Here is a 20,559-nt window from a genome sequence, read left to right as displayed (position 1 = left end):
AAAACTGGGAAATTTTGCTTGAATATCTATTTTCTGAATATATTCCCCTTCCCCTGAAACCAGTTTCTCTTTAATGCTGTGAGGAACAGAGGTGAGACAATGCAGTGATGTAGCAATCCTGTTTGTCCTCATTTTAATTATGTTTTAAGGCCTTCTTCATTTGGAATTTAGGCTTTGACAGTGACTTGATTTTAAAATTTATGTATGGGTATGGAATTGTCTTTTTTACCTTTTATATAAAATAGTTCTAGTGTGCCTTCTTATTAACATTTTTTTCTTTTTATAAATTTGAGGGGTTTGTAAGTTTAAATAATACAGATGAAAAGAGTTATCAGTTAGAGTAAGAAAGAGGTCCTTTTAAAAAGGGAGGGAGAGAGAATGGGTCACATGTGAGAGAAAGTCCATATTCCAAACCCAAAAATATTTCCTTAAATTTTTTTTTAGATTGAGTGATTTGCATTTGGGGAGGTGTGGATCACAAAGAGTGGACATTATTGGAAGTTAAGGACAGAATTATTAAAGAGAAAGAGGAGCGGAAAGAAGGGGTTGGGGGATGGGGAGGTCGGGGAGGAAGTCTGTGAACTCAGCCCCGCTGTGCCCCACGTTGAACTCATTGTCTTGATCCATTGTCTGCAGACAAATCCATTGTCTGGGTTTTAAGTCAGGTGTGCCACCTACTCCCTGTGAACACCATGTCTTCATTGATTCCCGAGTTTGTATCTTGTCTATGATTATAATTCTCATGATAAGCACTTTGTAAACTGTGAAGTGCTTGGGAAATGTTAGTTATTTTGAGAGCCTAGGACTTCTTAGTATACAGTTGATCTAGACCTTCCTCCTCCCCGGGTTTGTGGGAAACTGGAAGGCTGTCATCTGAGAAGGGCTAGGGAACCCTCTGTGAGGGTACTGGGTACAGGGCAAGTCAGGCTGTGAGCATGTTTTTAGTTTCTCCCTGTTCGCAGCCTGACTTGCCTTGTATCCGGTACCCTCACAGAGGGTTCCCTAGCCCTTCTCAGATGACAGCCTTCCAGTCTGTTTTTTGGACTGATGGGAGAAGCCTCAGACGTCCACCTGTCCTCTGTTATAACTGAGCAGCTTTCTAGGTAGTGTTGCTCTAGAACGTCTGATGTTCAGTAGTGGACACTTGAGGGTTTAGGTTTGAATCAAGGTCTGAGGGGAGGTGGTGTGTGCTTTTGTTTCTAATAAGGAAATCAGTTTGTGGTTAATTGGAACCTTATAGCAGTTCCACTTTTAAATTACACTTGTGTATGTATTGTTTACACCAAGTCCCACTGAACTATTATGATTCTCTATTCTATTTACTAGAATAGAGATTGGTGGACTGCAGCCCATGGGCCAAATCCAACCTACCACCTGCTTTTGTAAATAAAGTTTTACTGGAACAACATTGTGCTTTTTGTCTCTGTCTGCTTTTGAGCTACAACAGCAAAGTTGAACAGTTGTGACAGAGTAGCATGGCTTGCAAAGCCTGAAGTATTTACTACGTAGCCCTTTACAGAAAGGGTGTGCTGATCTCTGTTCTTGTAGAGTGCCCCCAGGAAGTCAGGATAAAGTTGATGCCTCACCAGGTGTCATGTGTAAGTTCCCAGAGCAATGATCATCTCAGGAAACCCTTCAAATTTCATTTGAGTAGCTTTCCTTCACATCTGAGAAACACAACTATAGATACTGTGTGTAAGGAAGAAAGCAGCATATATTGAAACCTCCAACTAACTAGACTGGTTAGAATACATGGTAATTTTTTGGCTAATGTGGTATTTGAGTTTCCCTTTGTTTTTTCTCTCTCTTCATGTCTCACCCCCTTCCCCAACCAATCCCCACACAGGTTTGAATTCCTCAGCAGCATCTGTAGCAAATAGTGGGCGCTGCGAAGGAGACCTCCGAATTGGAGACAGGGTGTTGGTGGCAGGCCAGAGAATTGGTGCCATTAAGTTCTTTGGGACAACAAACTTCGCTCCAGGTAACTCACCTGTACAGTCTTTGCTCAACTTGAATTCTTTAGAATACCAAAGGTTTAAGAATTCACATGTAAATAAAACGTAGAGTTCTGGATTAATAGTTCTTATGGATGGTCGCTCTGGCACAGAGCAAAATGCAAAATGTTGATTCAGATGCAGACTGTTTTCACGCAGATCGATTATTTCTTAGGAATTTTTCTTGCCAATTGTGTTTTAAATTGTCTAAAGTTAAAATCAGTTGTTACTCTCCAGTTTCACTCTCACTGATTGCCAAGTGTGCTAAATAACAGAGAAAACATTTTAGGATTAGATTTGTGCTAAGCACAATCTTTGAAATGAGTGGATAATGAGTTCATTGCATATAGCTTTTAACAGAATGGCTTAGAGAGAAAAGCAAACAAAGAGATTCAAAGGGAGATGAAAAAGGTTTTGCGCACCCTGGGACCTTAAAGATGCATGTTTGTGTATTTATATATTCATTCCAATCTAAACTTAATACTGTGTTTCCTAAAGTGAAGATAATCTTTCTTTTGCATTTTTGGTGATTGTAATTTCAAATAGAAGCCAGTTGAATAAAACATTTGTATTTTTAAATAGCAATATGCTGTGTTGACACATGGTGGCATTGCAGGATTTTTTAGGAAAAGGTTACTGAGAACATTGATTTTTTTAAAAAAAAGTTTGTAGCCTTCTGTCAGGAACTCTGAAAGATCTGAGATTTTACCCTATTTGCAAGATGGATGACCACAGTTCCATCGATGCTGGCAGAAGATGGTAGACTCCTGGGTCAGAGACAGAGAACCTCAGTGCTCTCATCAATAGTGGTGGCTAAAGTGGCAACATTTTCTTCTGTTGATTTCCTGGGCCCCAGTTCCCAGAGAGTAAGATAGGGAGGAGGGCCAGGCGACCCCTGTATACCCAGGAGTTTGTGCTACAGGAGAGGAGCCCCAGGCTTAAGCAATCTGAACCTTTATAGAGACAGTAAGTATACCTGTCCTCTTGTCAGGGGAGGCCGTCTCCATCTCCCAAGGCGGTCTTCTCTACAAACATCTGTAGACACATGGTCAGCACCTCTCCCCATAAGACATGGACAGAGAATGGTCTCCTAGCACATTCTCGTTTCATTAGTACAATTTATAATTGCAGTCCAGTTACTAATTGATTGGGGATGGGCTGTATGTTTTATAATTCATGTCCCTCGAAATAGTAGTAGTAACTGAGGTAGTAACTTAGGTAGTAACTGAGATTAGTTAGAATGTTCTTAATATGGTTCTCAAATAAAAATTTAGAAATCCCAAAGGTAGTTTATTTTTCCACAGTCACCATGTCTTCTCAGTTTCCTTTCTCTGGTTTTATTAAACAAGGCTTGAATGGTTTGATTCATTTGGACACGATTGTTCTTAGGTTGACTTTTAAGTTTTGAACTCCTAGTAAAGAGCATTTAGGGCTTCCCAGGTGGGACAATGGTAAATAATCCATCTGCCAATGCAGGAGATGCAAAAGACAGGGGTTAGATCCCTGGGTCAGGAAGATTCCCTGGAGTAGGAAATGGTAACCCACTCCATTATTCTGGCTCTTCCATGGGTGGAAGAGCCTGGCGGGCTACAGTTTTCCATGGGTTGCAAAAAGGTGGACACGACTGAGTGACTGAGCACACACAGAACACTTAGAAATTTGAAAAGTAATGATCAGATATTGGATGTGAGTTTGAGCAAACTCTGGGAGATACTGGAGGACAGAGAAGCCTGGTGTGCTGCAGTCCATGAGGTGGCAAAGAATTGGACACGACTTAGCGACTGTACAACAAATAAACAGTATAAAAACTGGAGATTTTTTGTTAAAGTCCTTCTGCCCTGTCAGAAAGTAGTAGGATATATTTCTTGTGGCCTCAAAATGTAGATCAGTCAGTTCTATAGAACTTTCTACCTCTGAAAGAAAGGTGCTGGTTGCGTGGGGCGATATCCATCCTCACCACTGCTAGGCAGTGTGTGAGTCACGCTTGTTAACACTTGCTGTGATGCCTTCCTGCTGTGTGCTGTATACTTGCAAGAGGTATACACTACATACTTCTAGAGGTATGTAGTGATTGGTATATTAAAACGGGAAAATGTACAAATTATATAGGAAAGCATCAAAGGCAGGAGGATATAAAACTTGGAAAATTGTAACTGTGGCACTCAGAAATAACAACGGCAACCAGAATAACCTGGTTTAATGACATTCAGAAATGCAGTGCCCGGCATTAGTATGGCCAAGCAGTAGGTCTGTATACATCTCGTTGGACCTGTGCAGAGTAGGTTGTTTCAGTATAGAAGACTATCACATGCCTTATACTAGTCTTTCCAGTTCAAACTCCAATATCGGAAATCGACTCAAGTGTCATCATTTTGAATATAAGAGGAAAAAAAAGTTAAGAACTTCTGGATTGTCATTTTAGAGGTTATATAATTGACTCCCTGCATTATTAATCTGAAGGAAACAATATTCCGTATTTTGTCATTTGTAGCAAATTTCTCAATATCCATACCTTTATTTGATACTGCTTCTGAGAGACCAAATAAAATCATTATTGTATTCTCCTTTTAAATAAGAAATGAATGGACTGTCGGGTACGTTTAACTAATCTGGAGGTACCTTCATCCAGAGGCATTACTCTAGGAGTCTATGTCCATTTATTTAATATTTGCCACACTAAAAGCAACCTCACTGTTTTAATTTTATGCTCTCTGGAAAAGGAAATCCCATTACTCTCCTCAGAGTGCCCTTTTAAATACTTGAAAGCCTTTTAGAAAATTCTTCCTATTAGCTAACCTAAATCTTTTAGGTTAAAAATGATTTTTTTTGTCCCATCTTGGGTGGGGAAAAAAATGAAAGAAAAAGAGTCACCATGAAGTCTAGCCATTTTCCATATCATTTTTGTCCCTCTTTAATTATTTAAGAACTGTTTGTGGTATTCTCATGTTGGGAGAGTGAAATGAAAATACCATGTTCTTTTGTGACTTATGCGTCTCAGTATTACGCTCCATTGTTCCCATCTCAGACTGTATTACCAAGTTAAGGACAGTTTCTTATTGTAGCTTTTAGATATATTTTGGTCAAACACTACTTGCATAATAGCTAATCCTTGCCAAATTTGTGTTTGTGCGTTTTGTCTTCCTTAATGTACAACTCTGCAATTATGGTTGTGAAATGTTTTTCTGGTTCATTTCTGAAACTTTCAAATTTTGTTTTATAATTTTATTGTTTGAAGGCTTAATGATCACAATGATCTTCCATCACTTTGGTCATATGTGAGAATGTTAAGCCATTTAGACTGTGGGTTTGTGTAATAACATAACAGTTTTGGATAAAGTACAGATGCTTTTAAAATCCAGTATTCTTGTTCTAGGATATTGGTACGGGATAGAGCTTGAGAAACCCCATGGCAAGAATGATGGTTCAGTTGGAGGTGTGCAGTATTTTAGTTGTTCCCCAAGATATGGAATATTTGCTCCCCCATCCAGGGTTCAAAGGTGAGAAAAAATGAAATTTACATTATTAACAAGAACTTTTTGTAATGCGCAGTGAGTTAGAGTCATTAATTCTGTATGAAAGATATGCACTAACTACAGACTATGTCTTCTTTCAACGGGTTAACCAACCACCTTCTTCAGAGGGTAGGCTCATGGTAGCTAAATTTGCTTTGCTGAGGATTTGCAGTTTTAAAAACCTCCTTTATTCCTCATTTGCAAACCCTATGAGTATGTGTAGGCTATTAGGAGTGGTGTTTGCTGCTCAGAACAGTGAGAGCAGCAAGCTTAATCTGTCATGCAAACAAAAGTGAAAATGCTCTCTGATTGCTTCAGTCACATCCTAACTACATTAAATTTCCTGCCAGCAGGCACCCCATTCATTCTCCTACAAACCTAATGGAAGCAAAATGGCTTTTTCCTGATTTCTTTAGTTTTCAAAAATAGATAGGCAGTACATCTTTGGGGGGAAGTGAAGCTTCAAGTATTTATATATAATATACCTCCTCGGTGTTTCTTCTGAAGATAGTACACTTTTGCTCCAGCTCACTCTGGCTTTTAAAAAATAAGTTGAGCAGAAACAAGTCCTTATGAAATTCCAGGTACACTGTGTGAAATGACTTAATGTGCTGAAAGAAGTTGGCTGGATATCTTTAAATAGGCAGTAACACGTATGGTACAATCACATTCATGAGACTAGACCTGCCATCTCAACCTGCAAGTCCTGTCTCATCCCCTTCCAACTGGACTGTGTGACTGCCTCCTGGCAAATTTAACAGTTTTCATATCCATTTTCTTTCTCATTTTTTAAAATTGAATAGTTACATATAATTTTTGTATTCCTTTCCTTCTTCTATGATGTACTTGATATAACCCTTTTCTTGTTATTTATGATTTTATAACATTTAACTTGTAATGCTTTGCAGTTATAAGTTAACTGCAAAGAACTTGACTAAGTACCCTCAGTTAAATGTTTTGTTTGATTCTAATACATATTTAGTCAGGTAAACTAGAAAAGAATAACTGCTGATGGTCCCTGACTTACAGTGGTTCAGCTTACAATTTTTAGACTTTATGATGGTGCAAAAGTGGTAAGAATTCAGTAGAAACTGTACTTCAGATTTTGAATTTTCATCTTTCCCTGGGCTAGCTGTACATAGTATGATACAGTCTCATGAGGCTGGGCAGGGCAGCAGCTGCAGCTCCCAGTCAGCCCTGTGATCATGAAGGTGAACAACCCAGGCACCTACGACCCTTCTGTACCCACACAACCGTTCTGTTTCTCACTTTAAGTACAGTATTCAATAACTTAAATGAGACATTCAATGCTTGATTGTAAAGTAGGCTTGGTGTTAGATGGTTTTGCCAGGGTGTAGACTCATGACAGTGTTCTGAGCATGTTTAAGGTTGACTAGGCTAGGTGATGGTGTCCAGCAGGTTAGATGTATCAAATGCATTTCAACTCAAGATGGGTTCGTCGGGACATAACCCCATAGTAAGCTGAGGAGGATCTCTACAAACATTTACTAAGCATTTAATGAGTGGTACAGAGTGGTGGGCTCTGTACCATGTACTTCATCAATTTCCCCCAGACCTATGAGATATAAGGTATTACGATTATTCCTATTTTGCAGGTAAAGAAAAGTTTCACGAGATACAGTAACTGCTAAAGTCATGTAGCTGGTGTAGGGGATGAAAAACTTGTCCCATACCATCTTATGTTCACTAACTGGAGGGGATGGAGTCTGTAAATTAAACTGACAACAGATAAACAGAAGAAAAGGCATAGCATTTATTAAATGTTAACTTTACATGCATGGGGGAATCACAGAAAGTGATGAAAGCCCGAAGAAATGGTGACATTGGAGAATTTATAGACCATCTTAATGGGGGAAGGGAAGGGGGGTGGAAAGGCCGCTTATGGGAGAACAGATGATGTTAGGGAAGATCAGTGGGCCTTTAGGAAAGTGGATGGGAATGTGATAGTCTGTGACAGTGTCTGTCTGGGTGTGGTGTTAACTCCCCATCTCCTCTCCTGTGATGCAAGTCAATCTTCCATGCTTGATGAAATTCTGGGGAGGGGATTTATGACAATTGAGTTCTTCTTTGGGAAGATCTGTTTTAGGCAGATAACGGGAGTTCAGAGAAAGCCTCTTTTTGTAATTGTTTATTCTCGAATGTCTTTAGCTCAAAATAATCCCTTGTGCTAGAGCAGCCTGTTTGGGGTAAGGTATTTTGATCTCCCACACTAGTTAATGGTGGAGCTGGACTCAGCCCAGGTTTGTTTCTTTGCTTTTTCCTAAGCCCTTGCTTTTAGACGGTTTGCAGGGGGGCTTTTGGTAGTTATTTTATAAATAAAGAAAAAGAGGCAGTAGCTGATGGCACTTAGATGTGCTGGCACTATTTTAAGTGCTTTATATGTATCGTTTAGTCTTCTGTAGCAATCCTGTGTGTCAGGTACCATAACTATCCCTATTTCACAAGTGGGAAAATAAGGCACAGAAAGATTAAGTGAGGTGTGCAATTGTGCCCAGGGCCCAAGTGAAGATTTGAGCCCAGAGAGTTTAGTGTAAGAATCTGTGCTCTTAACCATTATCCTGTTATGGTTAAAAGAGGCTCAATGACTTTCTTCAGGACCCATATCTTATAAGTGATTGATTTGGGAATAAAATCCATACTGAGTCACCAGTCAGTCTTCTGGGTTCTCATATTACTTTGAACAAATCTTCATTAACATATTGCTACAGTCTCTTAAAAGTTTGATTTGTCTCCTAGTCATGAGGACTGGGCTTCTCTGTTTCCTATTTGACTACCCGAGGAATATAGTTTGGCATATTGTGCATGCAGTAAATATTGACCAGCTTTCATTCAGTGTCTTTTATGCTGTAACAGCTTTCTTCCCTGTTATATTGTGAAGCCACTTTCTCCAAGTTTTAACTTCTTTTTCTTGCTTTGTTTATAGAACACACATTTTTTGCTTGCTTTCTTTTTTTTTGGCATCTATTTGGTCTTCTTTAAGGTGATTCATTTAAAAGCAGCCCCCTCATCTTAGACGAAGCACGGCTCTCTCTAAATGAACTGCTGTCTCCAACCAGCTGTCTTCCTGTCATCTTCTGATTGTCTCATTCATCATCATCAAATACTATTAAGTGTCTTTTAGCACTTTGTGCTGTGCTCGGCATTCTATAAGCGAATAAAACAGACATGATGCCTGATTTTGAGGAGTTTCTAATTTAAACCAGCTTGGGAGCTCTTTAACAATCACACTGATCTTCATGAAGGGACTCCTGAGAACAGTTGTTAATCACATAGTGACCAATCACAACCTCACCTTGCATCACTCTCCTCCCCAGATTGTTGTTGGCCTTTTTTTTTCTTAAAAAAAAACAAAACAAAACATTTCCATTAAAAAAATGTGCCCCTGTCCCAGAATCTTTGCACATATTACTTGCTTTGCTTGTATGGCTTTCTACTATCACCCAACTATCGTCTAGCTAATTCCTTTTCTTCTATCAACATATATAAAAGCCAGTATTTCTTTAGAGAAATTCTGAGACTCAGTGACTAGATCTAATCTCTCTCTCTCTCTCTCTTTTTTTGCTCAAGTGGTTTTTTATCAGCATAGTATTAATTTTCTTATTCTTAGTTCATACCATTAGGTACTTCTTACTAATGAACTGATCACTTTTAGAATTAAGTTTTCAACTCTCCATCACAACTAAATTCAAGTATCTGTCTGCTTCATCAAGTCATATTCTTTGCATTCATTAGTCTTTCATTGATTGCTCTGTGTTATGTATCATGTAAAGATGATGCACGTGGATTGCAAGATGAAGTTACAATTAATGCAAGAGTTGCAGGATTTCTTTATGGTAACAAAGTGTGCTGCAACAAGTGATGGATAGAATGAAGACTTTTCTGGTTTAGGCCAGTAAACAGTTGAAAGAAAATGAGACTGTTATAGGATTGGCTTTTTAAAAATAAAGAATGATTTGAATATAAAAAAAATAGACCTGTAAAGAATATGTCCTTTATGATTGTGCTTAGAGTCAAGTATAACATAAAAGATGTTGGTTTTATAAGAAGAATCACATATATACACAGACTCAGCTGATGTATTTTTTCAATATAAAAATGTAATGTTTTTATAATTATAACCTAACATTTGTTATATTTAACGTAAAATAAATTTTCACTGTTTTTAGTTCCATCTTTGAAAATAAAGCTCCAAACAAAGTTGGGCCCCTATTTGAAATGAATTCACTTGAAGCTGACTTTCTCTGTACTTGCTATCCTTATATAACAAGGACCTCTTCCGTCTGATTAGTGCCTGTCTCTGGTGCTAAATTGAAATTCACTTCTGGCTTATTAATAAATACTCAGTAAATGCTTGTCCAGCGAGTAAAACAAGAAATGACCATTGAATACATGTATATGTATGACTGAGTCCCTTCGCTGTCCACCTGAGACTATCATAGCATTGTCAGTTGACTGTACCCCAATATAAATCAAAAAGTTAAAAAAAAATATAGCCATTGTTATGAAACTCTCAGTTAAGTGCCAGTCTTAAATATGAAGACCAGCTGCTTCTACTTAGATTTGCATTCCTTCTTTTATTCACAGGGTAACAGATTCCCTGGATACTCTTTCAGAAATTTCTTCAAATAAACAGAATCATTCTTATCCTGGTAAGATTACGATTTGGTGTTCCTAGTAACTGTTTCTTTTCTTTTCCTTTATTGAACTTTTTTTTAATTGTAAAGTGTATGTGTATATAGAAGAATGTATAAAATATATTTGTATAGCTATGTAATCATAAAGTGATATCTATTACCCACCCCATGGTCAACGATGATTACCTGTATGTCCTGAGTATTGCCCAGTCTCATCTGCCTCCCTTTTTCCTATACCCTGTCTCCAGGCTATGTATCTTGCATTGAATGTTGATTATTCCCTTGATTGTTTTTAATGTCTATCCATCATATATAGATGGCAGTGAATAATGTATGTTTAGTTTTGATTGTTGTTTACTATGTTGTGTAGAGGTGATGGTGGTTTAATTGCTAAGTCATGTCCAACTCTTTGTGACCCCATGGACTATAGCCTGCCAGCCTCCTCTGTTCATGGGATTCTCCAGGCAAGAATCCTGGAGTATGTTGCCATTCCCTTCTCCAGGGGATCTTTCTGACCCAGGGATCGAACCCAGGTCTCCCACATTGCAGGCAGATTCTTTACCATCTGAGCCGTCTGGGAAGTCATGCTATGTAATGTTCCATTAAAATATATTGTGCTTGTTTGCTAAGTCACTTTAGTCGTGTCTGACTCATTGTGACCCTATGGACTGTAGCCTGCCAGACTCCTCTGTCCATGGGGCAAGAATACTGGAGTGGGTTGCCATGCCTTCCTCCAGGGGATTGTCCCAACCCAGGGATTGAACCCACGTCTCTTATGTCTCCTGCATCGGCAGGCAGGTTCTTTACCTACCACTAGCACCATCTGAGAAGCCCTAAAATACATTATCCATTCTATATTTGAGTTATATCCTGTTTTTGACTATTCAGAAGCTATGCCATTGTACACATTTACAAAAGTTCCTCTAGGATTGCCAGGCATGGGATATCCCTATCTTCAGCCTTCCTAGTGTGTCAGACTGTCCACATGGGAATGGATGAGAGTCTCTGTCACTCCTCACCTCAGCAACAATAGTCCCGTTTGATTTAGAAGTCTTTGCCCATCTGGAGAAGGCAATGGCACCCCACTCCAGTACTCTTGCCTGGAAAATCCCATGGATGGAGGAGCCTGGAAGGCTGCAGTCCATGGGGTCGCTAAGAGTCAGACACGACTGAGCGACTTCACTTTCACTTTTCACTTTCATGCATTGGAGAAGGAAATGGCGACCCACTCCAGTGTTCTTGCCTGGAGAATCCCAGGGACGGGGAAGCCTGGTGGGCCGCCGTCTATGAGATCGCACAGAGTCAGACACGACTGAAACGACGCAGCAGCAGCAACAGCAGCAGCCCATCTGAAGGATGCAAATGGCATCTCCTTGTGGTTTCAATTTGCGGTTTTCAGATTACAAATGAAGTTGAGCCCGCTTCCATGTTTATGGACCACATACATTGCCTTTTTTATGACATACCTGTTCAGGTCTTCTGCTCATTATTTTTTTTGGGGGGGAGGGGTTGGTTTGTTTTTATCTTATTAATTTGTAGGTTTCTTTATATATTTTGGGCACTAATATTTTGTCAGTTTTGTTTGTTGCAATTATCTTTCTCCTTTTTTTGACTTGTCTTTTGTCCCCTTTCCTTCCCTTTTTTGATGTCTTTTGATGAGCAGAAGCTTTTAATTTTTAAGTAGTCAAAATAGCAAACTTATGTTCTTCCTTATTTTGTGACTTGGCTTTTCATTGTCTTAACAGTGTCTGTCATAGAGCAGAAGTTTTTAATTCTAATGAAGTCCAAGTTATCAGTTTTTTCTTTCATGACTAGTGCTTTTGGTTTTGTATTGAAAATGTCTTCACGAAACCCAAGGTTACCCTAATTTTCTCCTATCTTCTAGAAGTTTTATAGTTTTGTGTCTTAAATTTCTATCTGTGATTCATTGAGTTAATTTTTGTGAAAGGTGTAAGTCTATGTCTAGATTCTTTTTTTTTTTTTGGATGCAAATGTTGGTTGGTCCAGCATATTTGTTGACGAGACTATCTTTTCTCTGTTGAATTGCCTTTGCTCTTTTGTCAAAGAGCAGTTGACTGTTTGTGTGAGTCTATTTCTGGGCCCTTTATTCTGTTCTGTTGATCTGTTTGTCTTTTTCTTTACTAATACCACATTGTCTTGATTACTGTAGCTTTATAGAAATTCTTCAATTGTAGTAGTAGACTCTGATCATCTTCCTCAATTTAGTGTTGGTTATTCTGGGCTTTTTGCCTTTCTATGTAAACATTGCAAATGGTTTGTTGATGGCTACAAAATAATTTGCTGGTATTTTCATTGGGATTGCATTGAACGTATAGATGAAATTGCAAAGAACTGATGGCTTAACAGTATTGAATTTTCCTACCCATTGATATATTTAGATCTTTGCTTTCTTTTCATCAGTTTTATAGTTTTCCTAATGTAGATTTTTATATGCATTTTATTATATTTATACCAACATGGTTCTTCCATTTTGGTGTTAATGTCAGTGGTATTGCTTTATAGTAATTCTCTTTATCTTGTATCAGCCTCTTGTGGTTAAGTATTTGTCTAAAAACTTTTTTTCTAGCCATTGCCTTAATCTTTCTATGTCTTCATGTTTTTGGAATATCTTCTAAATAGAATATAACTGGATTTTACTTAAAAAAAAAAAGACAATCTTTGTCTCTTAATCTGAGAGTTTTACCTATTTGCATTCATTGTATAACTAATATATTTGGATTTATGTTATTTATTTTTTTCTAATATTTCAACTTTTTTGTACTTAAATGTTTTTCTCTCTTGACTTCATTCTGTTTATATTCCTACCCTCTATTTTTCTCGTTTTGTTTTCTACTTGTATAAAAGTTATGCTCTATAAATATGCTTCATAGTAATTACTGTAGGTACTTTGACATACATACTTAACAAAGCCTAAAGTCGATTATTATGTTTACTCTTTTCCAAATAATAGAAAATCCTTATAAATTGAGTTATTCTGTTTCTACTTTATTTTCCTCACAAATTTCACATTATTATAATAGGTTTTATATAATTGATATTTATTTAATTTGCTTATACATATTTACCAATATCTTCAATCATAAATCCTCTGAATTTCCTCTTGAAATCATTTTGTTTTTAACTCATTTGTATTCTTAAAAATTTCTTTAAGAAAAGGTCTCTTGGTAGCAAATGCTCTCAGTTTTTAACTGTCTTTCCTAATGATAGTTTTACCAGGTAAAAGTAAAAATTGATGGAATTTTTAGTTTGAAAGCTGTTTTCTCCCTGCACATTGACATTATCATTCTTCTGTCTTCTGTCAGTGTTTTGAGGAGTCAGTTATGAGTCTGTCTAATCTGTACCATTGTAGGTGGTTTCAGTTCAGTTCAGTCACTCAGTCATGTCCGACTCTTTGTGACCCCATGGACTGCAGCATGCCAGGCCTCCCTGTCCATCACCAACTCCCGGAGCTTACTCAAACTCATGTCCATCGAGTCGATGATGCCATCCAACCATCTCATCCTCTGTTGTCCTCTTCTCCTCCCGCCTTCAATCTTTCCCAGCATCAGGGTCTTTTCCACTGAGTCAGGTCTTCGCATCAGGTGGCCACAGTATTGGAGCTTCAGCTTCAGCTTCAGCATCAGTCCTTCCAATGAATATTCAGGATTGATCTCCTTTAGGATGGACTGGTTGGATCTCCTTGCAGTCCAAGGGACTCTCAAGAGTCTTTTCCAGCACCACAGTTCAGAAGCATTAATTCTTCGGCACTCAGTTTTCTTTATAGTCCAACTCTCACATCCATCCGTACATGACTACTGGAAAAACCATAGCTTTGACTCTACTGACCTTTGTTGGCAAAGTAATGTCTCTTCTTTTCAATATGCTGTCGAAGTTGATCATCGCTTTTCTTCCAAGGAGCAGAATCTTTTAATTCATGGCTGCAGTCACCATCTGCAGTGACTTTGGAGCCCAAGAAAATAAAGTCTGTCTCTGTTTCTGTTGTTTCCCCATCTATTTGCCATGAAGTGATGGTAGATGTTTTATCTTCGCCTTTTGACTGCTTTTTAAGATCCTTTCTGTTTGCTTTATTTTGTACAGTTTTACTCTGATTGTGTCTAGGTGGAGACTTCCCTTTGTTTATTCTGTTTGGCATCTTGGGTCCTCCTGGATCTGGGAATTAGTATCTTTGATTTATTCTGTAAAATTGTTCATATTCTGAAAATATTTCTTTCTTCATGCTCTTTATTATGTCCTTCTGAAACTCTGATGAGTAGGATAGTCCAGTTTTTCACTTTTCCATGCCTAGTTTATATTTCTCAGAACTTTCTCTCTCTTGACTGCATTCTGGATATTTTCAGAGTTACCTTTCCGTTTCTTTCTTCTGCTGTGCTTATACTACTGCCTAATTCAGCCACAAAGGTTTTTAATTATAAATTTTTCATTTGTTTTCTTTTTGTAAGTCTGTATGGTTGTTACTTATTGTCACTTATTCTTTTCCTATCTTTCCAAGATTTTTTCTTTTATGTTATTAAGCATTTTAAATATTATTACCTTTTATGTTTAATATTTCAATATCTGAAATCTTTGTGAGTCTGATTCTGCCATCTATTTCTGTTGAGCCTAACTTGTGGCACTTTCTTTCCTTGTGAGTTTTGTAATTTATTGTGAAATACTTATTTTACCTACTTAGAATTTAATATATGGAAATTCTCTGAAGCCTGGGTTGATGCCTCTCAAGAAGATTATACAGGCATATCTTGTTTTACTGTGCTTTGCTTTTTTTGTGCTTTTCAGATATTATTTATATATATGTATATATATATATATTTTACAAATAGAAGGTTTGTGGTAACCTGCCTTAAGCAACTCTCTCAGCATCATTTTTCAAACAGCATTGTGCTTACTTTATGTCTCTGGGTTGCATTTTAACCCAGAGACAGGGGTTAAATTTGAAGTTTTAAACTTTTTTAACATTAATTTTTTTAAGTTTCATTTTTGGCTGTGCTGGTCTTTGCTGCTACACAGGCATATCTCTAGTTGTGGCAGACGGGGGCTTCCCATTGTGGTGGCTTCTCCTGCTGTAGAGCTCAGGCTCTAGGCTGCGTGGGCTTCAGAGGTTGCAGCACATAGGCTCCCAGGTTCTAGAGCACAGGCTCAATAGTTGTGGTACATGGGCTTAGTTGCTACGTAACATGTGGCAGCTTCCCAGACCAGGTATTAAACCCATGTTTCCTGCATTGGCAGGCTGATTCTTTACTACAGAGCCACCAGGGAAGCCCCAGACTTTTTTGTTATTATGATATTTTTTGTGGTGGATCTGCGATCAGTAATCTTTGACATTGTTTTGAGGCATGGTGAACCTCGTTCATATAAAACGGCAAACCTGATCAATAAATCAACAAAGGTCCGTCTAGTCAAAGCTATGGTTTGCCCAGTAGTCATGTATGGATGTGAGAGTTGTACTATAAAGAAAGCTGAGCGCCAAAGAATTGATGCTTTTGAACTGTGGTGTTGGAGAACACTCTTGAGAGTTCCTTGGACTGCAAGGAGATCCAACCAGTCAATCCTAAAGGAGATCAGTCCTGAATATTCATTGAAAGGACAGATGCTGAAGCTGGAACACCAATACTTTGGCCACCTGATGTGAAGAACTGACTCATTTGAAAAGACCCTGATGCTGGGAAAGATTGAAGGTGGGAGGAGAAGGGGACGACAGAGGATGAGATGGTTGGATGGCATCACCGACTCAATGCTCGTGAGTTTGAGTAAACTCTGAGAGTTGGTGATGGACAGGGAAGTCTGGCGTGCTGCAGTCCATGGGGTCACAAAAAGTCGGATACAACTGAAACGACTGAACTGAACTGAATCGATACATGTTGTTGTTCTGACTTGCTCCACAACTGGCTGTTACTCCATCTCGTTCCCCCTTCTTGGGCCTCCCCATCCCCTGAAAACCAACAGTATTGAAAGTAGGACAATTAAGAACCCTACAACGGCCTCTGAGTGTTCACGGTAAAGGAAAAGTCTCATGTCTCCCACTTTAAATCAAAGGTTGGAAATGATTACAGTTAGTGGGGAAGGCACGTCAAAAGCAGAGATAGGTCAGAAGCTGGCCTTTTGTACCAACGGTTAGCCGTGTTGTGACTGCAGAGGAAAAGTTCTTGACGGAAACTAAAAGTGCTACTTCAGAGAGCACACAGATGGTAAGAAACAACCTTATTGCTGATGCAGAGAAAGGTTTAATGGTCTGGAGAGATCAAAGCAGCCACAACATTCCCCGAAGCCGAAACCTAATCCAGAGCAAGGCCCTAACTCTCTTCAATTCTATGAGGCGCAAGAGGTGAGGAAGCTGCAGAAGAAAAGATTTGAAGTCAGAAGAGGTTTGTTTATAAGGTCTAAGGAAAGAAGCCATTTCCATAAGATCAAAGCACAAAATGAAGCAGCCAGCGCTGATGTAGACGCTGAAGCAAGTTACCCAGAAGATCTGGCTAGCTCATTAATGAAAGCGGCTCCACTAAACAGTGGGTTTTCAATGTAGACATGGGTACATATGTGTGCTCAGTCGTGTCCAACTCTTTGCAACCCCATGGACTGTAGCCCACCAGGCTGCTCTGTCCATGGGATTTTTCCAGGGAAGAATACTGGAGTGGATTGCCATTTCCTCCTCCAGGGGACCTTTCCGACCCAGGGATTGAACCCATGTCTCCTACATTGGCAGGCAGATTCTTTACACTGAGCCACCTGGGAATCCCTCAATGTAGATGATATAGTCTTGTATTGGAGAAGATGTCATCTAGGACTTTCACAGCTAGAGAGGAGAAGTCAATGTGAGGCTTCAAAGAAGGGGTAGCCTTTAAAAAGAAAGATTGATTTGGCTGCATCAGGTCTTAATTGTGACATGTGGGCTCTTTAGTTGTGGTATGAAAACTCTTAGTTGTGGCATGTGGGATCTAGTTCCTGGACCAGGATCAAATGAGGGCCCCCTGCATTGGAAGCTCAAAGTCTTAGCCACTGGGCCATCAGGGAAGTCTAGGCTGACTTTCCTGTTAGTGGCTAATGCAGTGGGTAACTGTTGAAGTCAGTGCTCATTTACCATTCTGAAAATCCTAGGGCCCTTAAGAATTACATTAAATCTACTCTGTCTGTGCTCTATAAATGGCACGATAAAGCCCGGAGGACAGCACATCTATTTATAACGTGGCTTACTGAATATTTTAAGCTCACTGTTGAGGCCTATTGCTCAGAAAAAAAGATTCCTTTCAAAATATTACTGCTCACTGACAAAGCACTTGGTCACCCAAGAGCTCTGATGGACATGTACAATAAAATTAATGTTGTTTTCATCCTATGAGTCAAGGAGTCATTTTGAGACTTCCAACTCTTAGAATTTAATAAATTCTTTTCATAAAGCTATGGCTACCAGAGATAGTGATTCTTCTCTTAGATCTGGGCAAAGTTCATTGAAAACCTTCTGGAAAGGATTCACCACTTTAGGTGCCATTAAAAATATTCATGATTCATGGGAGGAGGTTCAAATATCAACATTAATGGAAATTTGGCAGAAGTTGATTGTAGCCCTCATGAATGACTTTGAAGGGTTCACAACTTCAGTGGAGGAAGTAACTGGACATGTGGTAGAAATAGCAAGAGAGCTAGAAATGGAGCCTGAAGATGTGACTGAATTGCTGCAGTCTCATAATAAAACTTGAACAGATGAGGTATTGCTTCTTATGGATGAACAGAGAAAGTGGCTTGTTGAGGGGGAATCTACTTCTGGTGAAGATGCTGTGAAGACTGTTGAAATGACGATAAAGGATTTCAAACAGTACATAAACTCAGTTGGTATAGCAGCAGCAGGGTTTGAGTGGATTGACTCCAATTTTGAAAGAAGTTCTCCTGTGGGTAAAATGCTATAAACAGGCAGGCTGCACAGAGGAATCGTTTGTGGAAGAGTCAATCGATGTGGCAAGCTTCATTGTTGCCTTATTTTAAGGAACTGCTGCAGCCACCCCAATTTTTAGCACCCTTCACCCTGATCAGTCAACAGGCATCAACATCGAGGCAAGACCTTCCACCAGCAAAAAGACTGTGACTCACTGAAGGCTCAGATGATGGATAGCAGTATTTAGCAATAAGGTATTTTTAAATTAAGGTACATGCATTTTTTTTAAGACATAATGGTATCACACACTACGGTGTAGTGTAAACTTTTATATATGCTGGGAAACCAAAAAGTCTGTGACTCACTTTGTTGAGATATTTGCTTTATTGTGGTGGTCTGGAACCGACCCTGCAGTATCTCTGAGGCACGCCTGTATTTACTTCTGCCCGTTGCCCACAAGGCACTGCCAACTGTAGTCTACATTCTCTGCAGTGTTGTTGCCTTTACATTACTCAGATAAAATGAACTTGCCTTCTGCAAGGTAGGGTTGACACAGGCTGCTTTCCTTTGTGTTCATCTGAGTGGTGCTTCATTTTGTTTCTCGTTTAACTTTACCCTGAGGGTGAGCTGCTCAAGACCCTCACTTTTGTCAGAACCCCATCTTGGCAGGCCCCAGGTTCTCCAGAAGGCAGTCTAGTCCTGGGGTACAGGGTGATGGATTGTTTGGGGGGAACCTCTCATGGTTTCTCTTTTTGGTTTTTGGCCTTTTTGGAATTGTGCCACTTGTATGAGCTCAACAGTATTTTTCTTTCTTTCTTTTTTTTAAAGATTATTGTTGTTTAAAATTCTACTTGCTTCATTCAAGAGATTGATTCAGCACATCTGGTGTGCTGTAACTGCCAGAATTGGAAATCCCATTATTTTTTAAACACATCTTTTAAAAATTTTACCTTTTGTGAAGTCTCTTTTTTTTTTAAAAGAACTCTGTCATTTGGGGATGCCAAAACCCAGAAGCTCTGAAATTGATTGTTCACAATATATTTAGTAGTAGTGTTTTTAAAACCATTTTAATCCTATTTTTTAAATGTGATTTATCAAGATTATAATATTTGAGAGTAAAAAGATTCAACTCTATCAATATATAATCTGATTTTATTTGGTATTCAGGAAAGTTTATAATAAAAACTTCCAAAAGTAATGTCATGATCTTGCCTTATTCATGTAGTGCATGGTTTGATGAGAAAGGTAAAATAGCAGTTGTCAAGAAATCTACACTCATGTTACACTCCACATGCACTTATTTTCTTTTCTGTCTGTTTTCAGAGAACCATTTAGTAAAATAGAAGTCTATAGAAGAAATGATAAAAGATAACTTTTAACAAGAACTGCGAATTTGTGATTTATTTGTCCTCTTCTGACCTTGACTTTCATATTTAGGTTTTAGGAGAAGTTTCAGTACAACTTCTGCTTCTTCCCAAAAAGAGATTAACAGAAGAAATGCTTTTGCCAAGTGAGTATTAAGAAGATTTAGAAAAACATCTTTGAAGATGAATATGACAGGATTCTGTGAAGGAAGAAAAGTAGAGTTTTGTATCTTTTACATTGCATGGTAGAATTTTAACACCTAGGAGAAAAGGTGTGATGAATGTGTCAGTGAGAAGAATTCTTTGTCCCTCCTTTGCAAGCTCAATTAAAAATGTCACCAATGACTGAAGGTAGTATCCTGAATATATTTTCAAAGAGGCTTAGTACTATTAATAAAAGTTGGAGGAATTTACATTTTGTGTTATCTTTGAATAGGGTGGATTGATTTTACACTCTGTTTACTTAATTAGAGAATTGACTTATTTTGGGGAGTCCATAATAGAAATGTTAGGCCTATTTGCATAAGGTAATCTTACTATTATTTTAAAAAATATTCCTGCTTCCTCTTGTATAATATACTGCTGAAAAGGCTTTTATTGTTGTTTCTTTGTAGATAGAATCTCCTTTTTCTGTTTCTCATTTGTATTTATTTCCCCCAGACACACTTTATTTCGTGGGTAGAATAGATAACTTAACAGATAACTATTAAGTTATCTGAAACTTTCAGAAACTTAAAAAAGTTTTTTTTTGAGGAATATGAGGCTCTTCTAGACTGATTGGGTTAAGGAGTTTATTATTTTTTTCAATTTTAAATTCTTCCAGTTACTCTATGAACTGTGCCCTGGGGGGCAGAGGGGAGCATCTAGCTGAGTTAGGGACATGCACTAGTCATGGGGTCCTCAAAGCCACCTGGAATTACAGCCCATGCATCAGAACTTAACAAACAGATGAGCATCAGTCAGGTGGTTTGTGTAATCAGATGGTCTGAAGTTACTGGGAAGCCTCACAGAGATCTGAGATTTGACGTGAGAACCCTGACGGGGACTGAGGTGCTACCAGGTACTATTTCACAGAGTTGGGTGGGTTTTTTTTTTTACCAATTGTGAGCTTTTGAAATTGGTCTCCTCACATGACTAGCTGAAAGAGTTTAA

The 20,559-nt window shown here is 38.5% G+C and overlaps 1 protein-coding gene across 5 annotated transcripts in view; it reads left to right on the top strand.

Moving 5' to 3' along the window:
* The window catches only part of CLIP4 (CAP-Gly domain containing linker protein family member 4), a 104,015-nt gene that overhangs the window by 79,183 nt on the left and 4,273 nt on the right, over window positions 1-20,559 (top strand). For all 5 annotated transcript variants that reach the window (XM_070798943.1, XM_070798941.1, XM_070798942.1 and 2 more), the window contains exons 12-15: window positions 1,847-1,981; window positions 5,368-5,491; window positions 10,112-10,176; window positions 19,481-19,553. In XM_070798943.1, the coding sequence (XP_070655044.1) occupies window positions 1,847-1,981; window positions 5,368-5,491; window positions 10,112-10,176; window positions 19,481-19,553 (397 nt within the window). The remainder of the gene's footprint in view (window positions 1-1,846; window positions 1,982-5,367; window positions 5,492-10,111; window positions 10,177-19,480; window positions 19,554-20,559) is intronic.

The sequence above is a fragment of the Bos indicus genome, chromosome 11 (genome assembly GCF_029378745.1).
Source record: "Bos indicus isolate NIAB-ARS_2022 breed Sahiwal x Tharparkar chromosome 11, NIAB-ARS_B.indTharparkar_mat_pri_1.0, whole genome shotgun sequence".
Taxonomy (NCBI): domain Eukaryota; kingdom Metazoa; phylum Chordata; class Mammalia; order Artiodactyla; family Bovidae; genus Bos; species Bos indicus.
This window is presented reverse-complemented; position numbering and strand designations above follow the sequence as displayed.